The sequence below is a fragment of the Sinocyclocheilus grahami genome, unplaced genomic scaffold (assembly GCF_001515645.1).
Source record: "Sinocyclocheilus grahami isolate Dianchi unplaced genomic scaffold, SAMN03320097.WGS_v1.1 scaffold3.1, whole genome shotgun sequence".
Taxonomy (NCBI): Eukaryota; Metazoa; Chordata; class Actinopteri; order Cypriniformes; family Cyprinidae; genus Sinocyclocheilus; species Sinocyclocheilus grahami.
Genome location: NW_015505182.1, coordinates 2,274,345 through 2,290,593, shown reverse-complemented (window position 1 = coordinate 2,290,593; position 16,249 = coordinate 2,274,345). Strand labels below are relative to the sequence as shown.

Here is a 16,249-nt window from a genome sequence, read left to right as displayed (position 1 = left end):
TCCTATCCTTTTGAAAAGGGTTTCTGTTTTCAGCAGCATGTGAAATTTCAGGCAAGTTGGCATGGAAAGCAAGCAGATTTAAGTTTTTCATTTATTAATTTGCTTTCATAATATTTTGTTGTAGGCTATATTTCCTATGGAAAAACGAACACCAGACTTCCTGTAAGATTACTATATGGTGCGATTTAAAGGTTATAACTTTGGTCTTAGAATTTGCCTTATATAATCAAAACTGAATACTTTTATTCAGCTGGAATCCATTAAATTGATCAAAAGTGACAGTAAAGACATTTATCATGTTACAAATGATTTCTGTTTCAAATAAATCCTTTTGAACTTTGTTCATCGAAGAATCCTGAAAAAATATATCCCATTTCCACAAAAATATTATGCGGATTTCAACATTGATAATAATTCTAACTTTTGAAAAGTAGTGTACCTAAGTAATTTTTTTGGATAGTTTTCCTTGTACATTTTAAGTTGGCTTCACAACATAAACTCTGTTATATTAAAAAAAGTAAAAGTAAAATGTTTTAATATTCACCTTCCCTTTAAATTACAGTGGACAGTTTAACCCGAAGGTTGTGGAATAGTTTCAAAACCAGTGAGGAGGTGAACAGAGCCAAACAAAAATGAATGCTATCATCTAAAATCGATCTCACTTTATATTTCACTCATCTGTATTTGCAGAACTTTAAGCCAACCTAAAGTTCATTTTAAAAGGTTCCTGACTAGTTTGATTTCCATGTTTCTGCACAGTTCTTTTACTGGCTCCCATTTAGTTTTTCTTCTTCATAGCTTTTCCTCACATGCTTTCCCATGTGTATTCCAGTGTTAGTGAGCAAGGCTTTAAGTTACAGTTTTTGAGAGTAATCCATTTCCATGGAGCGTGCCAAGCCTTTACTCCAATGACAGCCTTTGATTATGATCTCATAGCCTCCTCAGCACTGTTCTTCAGGACAAATCTGGCCTCACTCAGCTCAACAGCATCTGCGTTTTTACATTCAAATTCCATTACGACACTCATTTGATGTTATTGAGCCTAATTAACTACATCCACAAGTCATATTTGAGAGTATAAACATTGGTCAGACCCTCCCTGGCCTCCTTAGGGAGATGTGTCACACTTGGCATAAGTGTTGCCCAAGTGGGCCTGCCTTTCCCTTTTGACACAGACCAGGATTTAACAACCTCCGAACCAAAAGAAACACCCTGCGAGCAGCTGACAGTGCATCTGCTTGAGGAGAACGAGTACATCCGGATGTGTCTCTGATGTACATACATAGCATGCTCCATTCCTTGGCTAGCATGGGAACCTCTGATTGCTGCTAGACGACTTCTCTCAGAGGGGAACGTTTGGGTATGGCTGCATAAACAAAGCTAAAGACGCCTATACTTCAGAAGCAGCAACAACTGCTGTAACTTGAACTGGGGGGGGGGGGGGGGGGGGGGGTGAATGAATTAGTGAATTTTTTTTCCCCCACTTGTGAGCACTTCAAGCGTAGCACTCCGTTTGTGGTTGAGAGAAGGGAAAGAAATAGGAAGGAGCAGCTAGTCTGGGTGATTGGAGTTGAGTTGAGTCAAGCAGCACATGCTGAGCTCCACTGTATTTTCTTCTCCTCCTCTTTGGATCTACACCACCTTGTTTTGAAGATCCTCATCGAGCAGCCAGGCAGGAAATGCCCTCATGTTGAATCTGATGTGGAAATACTGCATTTCAGTGCGGACGATAAGGTAGGAGATCTATAAATCAAGCAAAAATAAGTTTCTGACGTTCTCTAGCGAAACACCTGTTCTGTCCATTCACACATGATGGTTTGACTGTGTTAGACAGTTTAGGGCAGGAAAAATCAGGTTAGGGTGAGATGTGGTAACATTATTTTATAGATAGTTAATATTTCCACGTTTTTGTCATTACAGTAAACCTTTATAGTGTTTTCTTCTATGTAACGAAAGTACTCACCAAGAGTAATGCGTAGCTAATGTGTATTAGCTTGAAAAATAAACATCTCATGAAGAATCATTTTATTAAGTACAGCTTTTGGACTTTAACCCTCTGGGGTCTGAGGGGGTTTGGGGGCACTTGAGAAGTTTTGATATTCCCTATGGGTTTTTTTTCAGTATCTTAAAAGCATATTAATGGCTAAAGTCTGATTACACTTTAATTAGCACAAACTGGGCTACAATAATATGTGAGCAGCATGAATGTACATGTTTGTGTTTTTGAGAAAACAACGTTTATGCGTGGTTAGTGAAAAACTAAAAGTCACTGAAATAAGGCCCTAAAACACATACAGAACATGGCTTAATTTGTTCTTTATCATTAAAATTGCCTGCAATTTTGTTCTATTATTTTGTTTAGATTAGTACAGTCATTTCATTAATAGCTCAACTAGACTGTGTGCTTCCACCCAGCTTGGCTAAAATTAGTGACTAAAGGCCACTTCATTCACCACAGCAGCCAACCAGTTTTCCAGGGCTCTGTAATTTGCTCCCTAGCATTTGGTGAGCCACAGACTCAACTGAATCTTCTGAATCATCCTCTGCTTTACAGTTGTTTTGTAGTGGAAGTGTAAAGGCGTTTTTGTCCTCTCCTCCATAGACACACACATATTTAGATCTTCTGTTTCAGACATTGTCCATTTCCTCTATATCCACAGACATATAGCACTCTCTCGTAGTTGTCTTCTTGTGGTTCTTCCCGACATCGTCTCCTGTGGTTCTACCTGGGGCATACATACTGTATATTTCAGGGAATAGCTTGCATGAAGATGAAACTCCTGTGTTCATGTGATGTAGTTCCCAACCAGACTGAAATTTAAGTCATTTTTTGTTAGAATCTCCTTCTATGGCTTAGCTCACAAATAAATGATTCTTATGAGCCAGTTCGGTTTAGTGAATCAAAAACATAGAGCACTACCAGTATAGCCAGATTCCTCAAGCAAATGTCTTTAATGAGCCATTTCTTTTCAATAGTTTTTGACTAAAGCTCCATTTTCCTGTAGCGTTAAATGTGGTACATTTTAAAAGTTAAGGCTTTTGGTTGTAGAATTTGCCGCAAAGTCCATAATGTATGTAATCAAAATTGACTCTCGTTTGACTTGAATCAATCTGAAACATTAGACTTGTCCATATTCAGACTTGGCTCATTGTGAATACCAGTTCTTATTCATGTTTATTTGATTCCATTGGAGAACTTTATGAATCTCTCAGTTATGCCGTGTTTCCTATGGGTTGTCTGACTGGCTGTCTGCATCCGTGAGTTTTCCTCCAGTGCGTCACCAGACGTTTGCAAATATTTTCCAAACGTTTGGAGGGGGCTCTCGGGGCCGACCTGTTTGCTGGAGCCTGTGTTTTGTAAAGGAATCGCCAGGCTTTTTTTGCTCTCTTTGCCTGCAGTCAGGCTTTTTTAGACTTATAACCAGACTTCAAAAAGTTGCTCATGGATTGGATGTCACCGTTTTTTAGACTTTCCTTACAGCAAGAAGAAGAAACCTGCATCAATTCAATATCAACGTGAGAGATTTGAGTTCTATATTCAGAGGAGACACTGGAATTTTTCAGAATCGTTTGACTGATCAAGTGGACAAACGGTGGCAGAAAGAAAGCAGCACGTCTCTAGACAGATCACTGAACTGTCTGTGGGTGAGTAAGCAATGCTGTCTGATTCACGACCTCTCGGCTGGATGGGAAACTGCACCGCAATGTGGGGAGAGATTACAAGAGAAGCCTGCAGATATTTTTGTACTAGTTCAGTCATTTGCCTACACTCTTAAAAATAAAGGTGCTTCACGATGCCATAGAAGAACCTTTTTGTCTAAATGGTTCCATAAAGAACCTTTAACATCTGAAGAACCTTTCTGTTTCACAAAAGGTTCTTTGTGGTGAAATAAGGTTCTTCAGATTATAAAAGGGTAAGAAAGAGATGGTTCTTTAAAGAACCTTTGACTGAATGGTTCTTTGTGGAACCAAAAATGGTTCTTCTATGGCATCGCTTGAAGAACCTTTTGAAGCACCTTTATTTTTAAGAGTGTATATGAGACACATGAATGCTTGTTTGTTTTGATCTCTGGGAAATCTGTCTATCTATCTATCTATCTATCTATGATCAAACTTATTATGTATTTTTCTTTTTTAAAGGGAACATTGCTTTCCATGGCAAGTGGTGTGTATTGTTGAAATTTCATGTTCCAATTTGGAAAAACTCATTATTTAGTCATTTTTCCTCATTGACAAACATGTCATCACGATTGAAGGCACTGTTCCCGTTTTCCTCTGACACAGTGCCAATATACTTATTAGCATCTATTAATATTTCAGAGCAAGGGTTGCGGTTTACACTGTGTAATTAGGTTACATTCAGCAGTATAATCACATGACACATTCTTTGGTTTGATGAGTCGTTGTTTTATTTTGTGGTGCAGTTGAACAGTCACTTCATGATTTCTGTGAATCTCTAACATGGTTTATTTTTAAACTGAATGAATGGTTTTCCTATCAGCCCGTTTATGAAAGGATTCATACTTCTTGCTCTCCTAGTTATTCGATCTGAATGAGATCTGGAGTACTCATTAAATTTATATCAGCTCTGCCTAAACAATACAAAGTGAATCGCCCTACCTTTCAAATGCATTTGAAATCCAATCCATCCCGTCTTATCGTACCAAAGCTTACCTTTCAGCTCATAAAGTCCTTTCTGTGGGTGCTGAATCTTTTAACATGTGTTATATCTCTTGTTGTAAAATGAATGTCACTTATTAGACAGTTTTAATGGATTTGATGGTGTTATGTTAAGAAAATGGCACGTCTTTATGTTCTGTTAAAGGGGGTCATATGATGCGATTTCATTTTTTCCTTTCTCTTTGAAGTGTTACAATCTCTTGGTGCATAAAGAAGATCTGTAAAGTTGCAAAGACTAAAGTCTCAAATCCAAAGAGATATTCTTTATAAAAGTTAAGAGTCAACCATGCCTACCTAAAACAGCTCGTTCTAACACGCCCCCACATGTCTATGTCACGATGTGGGGAAATTAGCATAACGCCGCCCAAATGTTCATGCAAAGAAAGAAGGCGTAACTTTTATTCTCGCTGTAGTATTGTTGCTGCCGCCATGACGTGAAGGCGCTGTGTGTTTCGTTGTGAAAGCGAAACTACTTTGTTTGGCCTTCCAAAAGAGGACGATAACTGCTTTGTCATGCTTGGAGCTGATCCGTGTTGGTCGCTGAGGAAATACATCAACTTCTCGCTGTGGATAGCCGGATTGGCTTACACCGTGGATGAAGCGGAGTCTAGCCCGGGGTTGTCACATGTGGTTGCCGCAAGCCCACCGGCTGTTCCTCACTCTAGCCGCAGGCCTCCACTCACTCAAGGACGCTGTGTGTGACGCTGTGTTTCATCGTGAAAGCGAAACTACTTTGTTTGGCCTTCCAAAAGAGGACACGACTAGAAATCAGTGGTTAAGTTGTATTTACAACACTGTTCCAGAACAGTTCAACCCAAATATTCATTTGTGTGCTGCACATTTTATGGAGGACTGTTTCCTGATCCTGGTAGAGTAGACTACAATGCCGGCTGTTCTGACTCACAGACTGTAAGTACATTTTCATTTAAAGGATTTGCCACTGACAATTCAAACGCAAGTTTTGAGCAGTGTAGAGTAGCACTTGTTGTTTGTCATTTCTCCGATCACAAATGCAGACATGGTTTTATGTTTACGCGGCGCGATGCAACGCGTAAAAAGACAGTATAAGTCATTATAATCCGTAATTATGTCCCCACTGGATGCAACAAATGCCTCATTTGTAATGGGTTTTCATGTTTTTTAATCGTAGCTCCGGCCGGACAGGGCATCACAGTATGGTAAGGGGCGTAACATTTCCGTCACACGCTTGAGGTATTCGGCCAATCACAACGCACTGGATAGCTGGCCAGTCAGAGCACGCCTCGCTTTTCAGACCGATTAGCTTTGTAAAAATCTACGCGTTTCAGAAAGGCGGGGCATAGAGGAGAAACAATAATGTCCAGTATGTGGAAAATAATGTGTTTTTTTTACTTTAAACTGCATAAACACATTTCATTACACCAAATACACAAAATAATGTTCTTTTTAGCAACATCATATTACCCCTTTAAAGCCTCACAATCTTGTGTACATTTTACTGGGACTTTAGCTCTTGAATGCCTTTTCATGATGTAACCTTTAGCCAGTGGTCTGTCAGCTCAAGGCCAGAGTAATGGCTGGATATTGGCCTGTCCCCTCCACCTGGGGCTCCATATTTTATGCATCTCACAGCACATTGCCCAGCACTGTCTCTCTCTGCTGCACATCTAAAATTGATGGCGGTCGTGACCTCGTTGCGAATAGGTCAGTCCATCTCCTGTTTAATGTTGCCTGACCCTTTAAACCTTATGCACACAAACATCCCCTCTGGCCACTATTTTAGATCTGAAATTGGTCATCTAGTTTATCCCATGCTCCTCCCTTTAAGGATTTTTGCTCCAGAGCAAATTGTAGGTATTGAATTGTACAATTAATGATGCAGAGCTGCAAACATCAAAGATCTGTACTCCGTTCTTCCCTTTCTGACCACTTTTGTATCTCACTATATCATTTTCAAGGACCACTGTGTCACCTGTGTGTTACTGGAAAGATTGTTATTTTCACCACGGGAAACTCTCAGTGACATTTCAATGGGAGTTTTCTGCCTTTTTTCTATTTTTGTTTATAGCATTTCAAAAAAGCTCAATATGAAGGACTCTTCAAAAGTCAATTTTTTCACAGCAAACGAATTGGTGGATTTCAGTTCCATTGACAGAGCTGTGCACGCCAGCATGCCTTTATGTAACTCGTATAAACATCATTACCCTTGTAAAACAGCTAGGAGCGGCACAATAGCCGCTAAAGAGGAAGCTTTTAGAGAGGAAAGATGAGACTGACTTTTTCCCATTTTAAAGTGGAAGAAAATGTCTGACTGAGTGACGTGGTCAGAAATATTTAGCTATTTTACTCTGAACCCAAACATGAAACTGTTTCCACAGTCTTTTTGTCCACAGATGTACCACAACTTCTGTTCGTGAGAATAATAATAAAGAGTGCAAATAGCAGGGTGGAAAGACTTGGAATAGCCAAATACTCTAAAAGCACAGAATTAAAGGGAATGTACGCCCAAAAACGAATGTTCTATCATTATTTACACACCCTCAAGCGATTATTCATCGTCTTGATGTTCATAACATTTGGAACTTCGATTTATGTGGTAAAACTGTTATTAGATCTGAAAAAGGTTGTCTGGAGGTCATGTTCACTGTCATTTTACACACAGAATAAAGTCAATTTGTTTATCACTCTTAACTTTCTGTGTGGTTCTTCTCCTCTGAAGTATTGATTGAAGTCGGTGGGAGCTTTTCTGAAGCTCTTTTACTCTTGTGCAAGGCTCTTTTGAAAGCCTCTCTTGATGCCGGACAAATTTAGGGCACTTTTATAGTGGGGTGGACTGTTTGAATGATATTAGAGAACCAGGGAGACATGCTTTGGCTATTCTTCCTCTTCAAAGATAGATGTGTTGAGACCAAACATATTTGACAATTATATTGTCTCACCTCAAACAAACTGTAGTTTGTGGAAAGGTCCTATTTTATGCTGCTTTTGAGAACTATATTGATTTTCTGCTCTAAAGCATTCACCTCAAGCGAGTTCAAATTTTTGAGACTTGCTGTTATTCGGTTTCATTTGGCCATTTTCAGACTGGCCTGATTTATTGTGTATTTTTAAGTTAATAGCAAGGACTCTTTTAAGATGAAACAATTAATTATACTATGAAAACATTTACTTTCAAGGCTCAAATATTGCTTTTCAGTGATAATAAGAAAATAGGTTAATAATTGTCATTATTCTGAGTAATAATTATCATTATTTTCATGATCTTATATCCAATGCAAATAGAGCTCAGAGAAAAATTATTATTAAAAATATATTGTATTGTCCTATTCAGGAGTGGAATCTAGCAAACGATGCAGGACTAATATGAGAGAAACTCCAGATCAATTACCTCATGCAGGCAACCAATCCAGCCTCATCTGCAATTCCTGCCCGTTTAAAAGGCTCATCCTTTGTGATGAACATAATTATGCATGAGAGACTGGAAGGAGAGGATTTTAATCTACTGGAAAGAAAGAGACAGAGAGAGAGAGAGAAAAAAGGAAATCCCTTCAGTGGAAACTAAAATGATGCTTTGCCTCAGCCGAGACGGTCTGTTCGTTTTTCTCTCGCCCTCTTCAGATGTAACGAATAAAAAAATGATGTTGAAAGACTCTGGAACAAAGTGTAAAATCTTTGCTTTTTTGGGGTTGAATCAAAATTATTCATTTCGGGAGATGCTTTTCAACTGCCACTCAAAACATCTGAGATAAAGTAATATCCAGGAAACATGAAGTGAAGCGAACCTCACATTCTTTCAATGCCTGCCTCCATCCGCTCCTGTGTTTAAGCAGAGCCAGAGATGGAGGTATAAGCCGTAATTAGGCAGCTCTGTCTTTTTGCTGATGCATGCTTGTCACTCATTACCCTTCTGCTTCCAGCCGCTCTGTCTTTGTAATCCAGGCTACTTCACTCTGTAGACCGAGAAGGTCTATATAAAGATCTCGCCGGAGGTGCTGGGGAATAATTGAGCTCTTTTTGACATTTTTGTGGAGGTCTGGGTTTTGATATTGCTTGTTCAGAGTTTTGCAGTGAAGTCTGGATAGATATTTTGTCATTTTGAAAAGATCAGAACAGATAAGGGGTGTGCAGTAAATCGGTACCGTATGCGTTATCTGCTGATATATTAGAGATTGTTTAATTTATCAGTATCAGCCGATGTCGGAAATTTAGTTGTGCTGCTTATTTTTGCCTTTAGATTATCTAGATTATCGCTCATTTAAAGGTAATTTTTAAAATGCCTGTAACTTTAGCAAATCTCAAAATGAATATCTATTTTTATAGTGTACATTATAATGTACAGTAGGGCTGAACGATTTTGGAAAATAATCTAATTACGATTTTTTTTTACCAATATTGCGATTTAATATGCAATTATTTTTTTAAAGCTCTTTATGTTCTGTATTATTCAACAAAGACAAGCTATAAATCATTGTATAGTATGCCCAACACACTATTAGATAGATTAAACATAAATGTTCTTTTCTGTAGGCCAGACCTATATGTTACGATGAAATTAGGTGATGCATGAATTGATATGAATGACATTTTTATTTAACAACTACAATCACAGTACATTGACTGATTTGTTGAACTTCCAACCTTGTAAGCATGTAATAATTATGTTTAAATAAGCCTGGTGTAAACATTAATATGAAAGTCAGTAACAAATCACACAAACTAATGTAGATTGCAGAAATATAAAAACAAATCTGTTGCTTTACCACACAACTTAAGGTAATTCAAAGTCACTGTAATAAGCATATGTAAGCATGTGCACTGCACTTTTTAAACACTGTCTGTTAGCTTTAGACCAGTGGTTCTCAAACTTTTTTGGTCACGCCCCCCTTTAAACCTATAAAAAAAATATGCCCCCCTTTCCCGAATCGTCCTCCTCCCATTTTCACCTTAAAATTATACACCTGCCTCCCCCGACGAGCCGCCACTGCTCAAGATATGCCTCATCATATTTTCTGCATTTAGCTTTTGAATGACCAGCACCTGCCTGGGTCTGTGCGACTTCATCTATGGCTTTTCTCCCTTTCACAAACCGATCCATCTCCCATTATAAGTTACGTTCTTTGGCTGTTTACCGTTTTATTTATTTTCTTTTTCTGCTGATGGCCCGCGCTCGACTTGAAACAGCGCTGCTTAGACCGATGGGTGTGTGTCATCAAAGCACTGAGAGCTATAAGAGAGCGCGGACGTCTCCTTATGCTTTCTCTCGCCGTACTTTGATGTCATACACCGATCTGATCTTCAAGTGGAACACCCCTCTTTACTCTCCCGTGTCAGGTGACCGTGTAATCGCAGCCTCTGCGATTAAAAAAAATCGCGTTATTTCATATTGCGATATTATCGCAAATGCAATTAATCGTTCAGCCCTAATGTACAGTATGAAAAATGAGTGATTTTTATTAGTTGTAGTTTATTTTTATATTATTTTGACAAAATACTATATTATAGTATTATCAGCCATTAAATATACAGTGGGGAAAAAAAGTATTTAGTCAGCCACCAATCGTGCAAGTTCTCCCACTTAAAAAGATGAGAGAGGCCTGTAATTTTCATCATAGGTATACCTTATATATATATATATACACAGTATATATATGTTGTTGTTGTTTATTTCTAATTTATTTATCAGTTATCTGCCATAATATTTGTTTTATTTTTGTTTATTTTATTTTTATTCTACTATAATTTAAAAAAATTAAATATATTTTTGTTATCATTTATTTCGAATTTATTTAGTCAAAGTATTATAGAATTATAATGTTTTGTTTATCGTTTATCAGCCGTAACACTAACAAAAAAAAATCACCATCAGCAAAGGGTCTGAATACTTAGGACCATGTGATATTTCAGTTTTTCTTTTTTAATAAATCTGCAAAAATGTCAACAATTCTGTGTTTTTCTGTCAATATGGGGTGCTGTGTGTACATTAATGAGGGGAAAAAAATGAACTTAAATGATTTTAGCAAATGGCTGCAATATAACAAAGAGTGAAAAATTTAAGGGGGTCTGAATACTTTCCGTACCCACTGTATATATGATTATTTTACATAATATGTATATTTTGCTGAAGGTGGGCAGGTGGTGGTTTTCTGCTGATTCTGCTGATTCTGATGGCAGCTCTTTTTCCAATAAGTGGTCCTCTGTCAATCTGTCTTCCTTTTGTCCATAATGCAAAGCAGGTTTGTGCATCTGAGCTGTTTTTAATGGGCCGACAGAGGATAGAGGGGGGAGTCAGGCTCCAGGTGGGCGTGTGCTCATGCATTGTTTACTGACCCATCCGTCCTCTGCTTGTCCATTTAACTCAGTCCATTTCCATATAGCGCTATCACCTAGTAGTCCAGCTTCACTAGACACTGTGAATGATAAATGGTATGATGGCGTCACAGAGAAACGGGACATTAGAAATTCATTGCAGATTATTCATTCATGTGGAGTGATAATGGTTGGTAATGGATAAGGCAGGCGTAGAGAGATATCAGACGGTGTAAGCGTCCCAGAGGTGTTTTTTGCCAAATACTTTTCTCCCAGACACCATCCATCACAAATCTTTGTTAAATTTAGATAAGCACTGAAACAGACAAAATTGTGCATTGAGAATACAATAAGAATATGAAAGTAAGCATGTGCTTTATTTGAAGAGGCTTTTTAATTCTGCTGTCATTGCAAAGCTCTCTGAAGCCAGGAGGGCTATGGATGAGCAAACCTGGAAATGTCTGATACGCCGTGAGCAGTTAAACACGGGAAAACTCCAGAACATAAGGCTGGTAGATAAAGGGGGAGTTCACATATTTTTTTGTGAAGCTGTCGAGCTCCAAAAATAGCACCACGACAGTAACATAAAGCTAGTTCATATCACTCATTCATTATAGTCTTTTGAAGCCCTACCTGTAGATAGATCTGTTTGAAAGCACACCAAAATATAAGTCAATATTCAGTAAATACAGTTTTAGTCTCAGGATATAGCACAGAAGACTATTTTTATGGTTCTTTTGTAATGTTTTTGGTCCTTTTTGGAGCTTCACAGCCCTTGAACGTGATGAACCTTAGTTAAAAATAACATTGACAGCAGAATGTTCATTTTTGGATGAACAACTATCACTTTAAATGTGCACAGAGGCTTTTGTTGAATAAAAACGCACTCGGTCCTTGGGCATCGTCCCCATATGGCATCAGAGTGTATTCTGACATACGGACGTCACCCTTCCCCCATTCCACTATGGCAAGCATCCCAGCAGGATGCACACAAGTCCTGGTTTCCCTTTAAATTAGTCGTGGCATGTGAACACACAGTTACCGCACTGACAGCTGTGTATGTGTGGCACAAACGTCATTGCGTGGATTTAGTAAACATTCATTAAATCCAGTTCTCGCTGCATGGCGTGGTGTAAACACACGCACACACACACTATAGTTGCAGACATTGGATCTTCTCCAGGCCGCAGCCTGTAGCTGAAGCTCAGGTAAAGGCTTTGTTTACCAAGCTTCATTCTGTTTGTATTATAGAGCTTTATATATCTGTCTGGATTATAAAGCTCATCATTCTGCACACAGTCACGGATCCATTCAGCTCTGTGATAATAGACCAGCCTTCAGATGGAGTTTTTTTTTAGGATTGTTCTTCATGCATGCGAGCGTCTATCTGTCTGTCTAGTGTGTTTATACAGTATGTGTTTTATGTGTACAGTGCTTCTTTTTTCCGACTACATTCACAGACAGCATGTACGTAAATCAGCCAGGACCCTCAAACTGCACCCCTGCCTTTCTCATGGGAATGTCATTACCATGACATCACTCCACTGGCTTTCTGTGTTAGGTCTGGCAACGATAACATTTTCAGAATGGTTTGCAGAAGTTTGTTTTTCACTTTGATGTCAGAAAGTACTTGCATAAAAAATTGTTGCAAAATATGTAATGTAATTGCAAGATATATTTAGAATGGGTACTTATATGTATATTAAATCGATTTATATTTTAGCACATTCTTTATTATTATGAATTAATTAGTATAATATTATGAATCTATTAATATTAATAATAACATATAAATGATAGGTTCCTGTATAAACAAAAAAAGATAATTAAAGGTAAACAGTAGTTCACTCAAAAAATGAAAATTACCCTGAAGCTGTCCTAGGTGTATGTGACTTTCTTCTTTCAGATGAATACAATCACAGTTATATTAAAAAAGTCCTGGCTCTTCCAAGCTTTATAATGGCAGTGCATGGGGTTTAAGATTTTGAAGCCCAAAAAACTGCATCCATACATCATAAAAAGTGCTCCACATAGCTCCGGAGGGTAAATGAAGGCCTTCTGAAGTGAATGGATCAAGGTAATTTTCATTTTTGGGTGAACTATCCCTTAAAATCAATATATATTTGTAGCCCAGTCTTCATTGCTGTTTGTTGTTATTATCATAATTTTGATTTGTTGTATTAATATGAATAATCTAATATATTATTCCTGTATGAACAAAAAAAGAAAACTAAATAGATTGAAATGCTTCAAAGATTACAAATGCAATCAAATACATGTTAGTTATAGTCAGTAAAACCATAAAAGCCCGATATATCAAAAAATAATTGTATTTGTTTTATTGATTTTCTGCACATTTTTTCTGAAGTAGTTCTGTTTCAAAAAGAGATTTTTCTGATTATTATTTTTTTTTTATTATTATTATAAATGCAGACTTTATGAAGAATCACTCCAAGTTTCTGTGTAAGTCTGACAGTTTATCATCCATCAGGTGAAAATCATAAATCCGATAGCACCCCACAAGATTTGAGTTCTCATTAATATCCGGTGCAGGATTTTCTGTTAAAGTGTAATACTGACGGTTAGGGGTGTGTTCATCACTGAAGTGCCAACTGCAATCAGGCTAGCTCATCACATCAGCTGTATCTGTTACCTTACTAGTACTTTCTGCATATAAAAAACAGTATAGAATATGAAGAACTGTGACGCTTTGGTTGAAAAAGAATACTGGAGTTGTGGTCGTCCATGCTGATGCTCTTTGAGCCAGTGATCAAACTGCCGTCAGAGGCTGTGCCAGTGAAGAGTTGCACTACCATGCTGTAATGAGATCCCCTGAGTGCCCTCAGCCAATCACAGTCGAGTATAGGCTCTCCTTGCTTGTGTTAATTGGCTGCAGGGGTAATGCCACTGCAACACGCCAGCTCATCTCAGAAGATCTGTGACATTCATATACATTAGAGCTTCTTTTTGAAAATTCTTCCTGTATAGACCTAGGGAATAATCTCATGTGACAAGACCATCTTGTCCCAAATCGGTCGTTTAATATTTTACAAATTATAGCGTCCGGTGGATTTGCATATGTTCATTAGCTAAATGATTTCTGTCTTTCCATTGATTCTCTAAAAGCTAAATACAGAGAATAATGTGGTATCTTTCCCCTTGTCAGACATGTAGATTGTATGATGGCTCCCCCTACAGTCTGAAATGGAGGTGAACGTGGCATTCTGCTAATAAAATGTGACAAGTCAATGATGTCAATTCCCTCTCCACTGCATATTTCCAGAGTAGCTTTGTGAGCTCAATACTGCTAGAATGGATTGTTATGTCTGTTCGCTTGCCTGCGTCTGCAGTCGGGTGCCAAACAGGTGCTGAGGAATACCAAAACACTCCATGTATGGCTGCTTGGCCATCCGTGACTCGCTCACACACACCTCCTCCTGACCTCAGAGGAAGTGAGGTCACAAACTAAGCGTTGCTCATCAAAACATAAACACTGTTTCCCTCCAATCGTTCACACTGGGGTCATGACATCTGATGGGATAAAACACAGGATGAGGCCATTCCAGCCACTCGCACAGCATCTTTCCTTTCCAAGCAAATTGAGTGTACTTTTTTAGGCAGTGAAACATGTTATGGCGCATTACTGCTGTTTTTTCTTTGCAAGTTTCATGTATCCATGATCATCAGAGAAAAATTAATATTTTTTATTAATAATATTATCATGAATTACATAAGTTCAATAATATGTATTATTATTGTGCACATACTGATTAAGAAAACTTTCATTTTTGTGCAAAAAAAGCAAAAACTGTTTTTTTTTACCTTTAAAAATGTTGATTGTCAACCTCAGAAGGTCAAACTAAATATTATATGAGCCCATTATTTTCTGTGCATCATTTTATATGAGCATTTTCTATGTATATCTTTGCATTTTTACATCCCTGTTACCAAAATAAAATAAAATAAAATAAGGTTGCAGGTTTAGCCAAAATGTATTTATTCTGTTGAGGGCTAGCTAGTTTAGAACCATATTTTTAAAAAAGCCAAAAGGTCTATGTGTAGCCTTGTATTTTAGCAAGCAACTGTGGCTTTGCCTCAAGGTGCTTCATTCTCCCTGAACGTTCAGCTCAACTGAGGGAGCCAGTAGCATACAGTTTAATGTTCTTTGAGTTTGGTCAAGTCAAGTCAAGTCACCTTTATTTATATAGTGCTTTTAACAATACAGATTGTGACAAAGCAACTGAACAGCATTAATTAGGAAAATAGTGTCAATAATGCAAAATGACAATAGTAAACACTCATTTTTCAGTTAAAGACAGTTCATCATTGAATTCAGTGATGTCAACATCCAGCTCAGTTCAGTTTAAATAATATCTTTGCAATTATGTCAACGATAACGCTGGAAATGAAGTGTCCCCAACTAAGCTTGGTGTTCAAAGAAAACTCAAACCTTAGGCGTATTTGTGTTATTTCTGCAAGCTCTGTGCAAAGACCTATTTGTGCCAGAGGGAGTCCCTCAACCAGCAAAGAAGATGCATTAAAGTCTAGAGGTTTTCAGTAAAAAAATAGATTTTGGTGTTATTATTGTACTTTTTGCTGTGTAACTGCATGTGTTTTGAATCAATACGATTCAGGCAATGGATTGGACATTGGTGATGATGTCATAATCTGTCCAGCTTTCAGCAGATTAATGACTAGCCTCTTTACACTCGTTAGTGTTCTCTCTTTCTGTCTAAACCTTTACTAAACCATTTGAAAGATATTGAAGAAAAAAAAGGTTATTCATAGCATCCAGTTCTGCTGTTCTTGAGGTTGTCTTGCTCTTATCATTAAGATCATCCTGCATTATAGCTCAGCTCACGTATTAATGGCCAGGCTTCATTAGCTGATGGGTGTGTGTGATTGGGCGGGTGTTTGAGTCGATGCTCACAGCAGTCCCAGGTAGTCAGCTGTGAGAGATAAAACAGAAATAGGAGGAGCACAGCAGTCTGTGGATTGAAGGGTCCAGTGTTTTCGAGTTCCTGTACTCCCCTCCAGCTGCTCCTTATTTGTGCATGTGCATGATTGTCCCGAGAGAGTCTTTTACCCCATAAGGACATTTTTCTCCATTACTCTGGCAAAGGCCCAAACGTCATTTATGCTGATTGACAGTGTAAATTCTCATAACCGACTATATTTAGACATTCATTTGAAAGGTGGTTGACTGATGCAGGTTGTTCAATGCAAAGTATTGATGAAGATAGATCAGAGATAACTTTTTGATGATGATCCCTTTGCAGGGACA

The 16,249-nt window shown here is 38.0% G+C and overlaps 1 protein-coding gene across 5 annotated transcripts in view; it reads left to right on the top strand.

Moving 5' to 3' along the window:
- Positions 1-16,249, top strand: part of LOC107566873 (IQ motif and SEC7 domain-containing protein 1-like) — a 224,830-nt gene that overhangs the window by 158,229 nt on the left and 50,352 nt on the right. Inside the window, exon 1 of one of the 5 annotated variants that reach the window (XM_016252815.1) lies at positions 1,673-1,734. The exons of the other annotated variants lie outside the window; for them this stretch is intronic. Coding sequence (XP_016108301.1) covers positions 1,688-1,734 — 47 coding nt within the window. The 5' untranslated portion in view covers positions 1,673-1,687. Of the gene's footprint in view, positions 1-1,672; positions 1,735-16,249 lie in introns of those variants that run through there. 5 annotated transcript variants of the gene reach the window in all.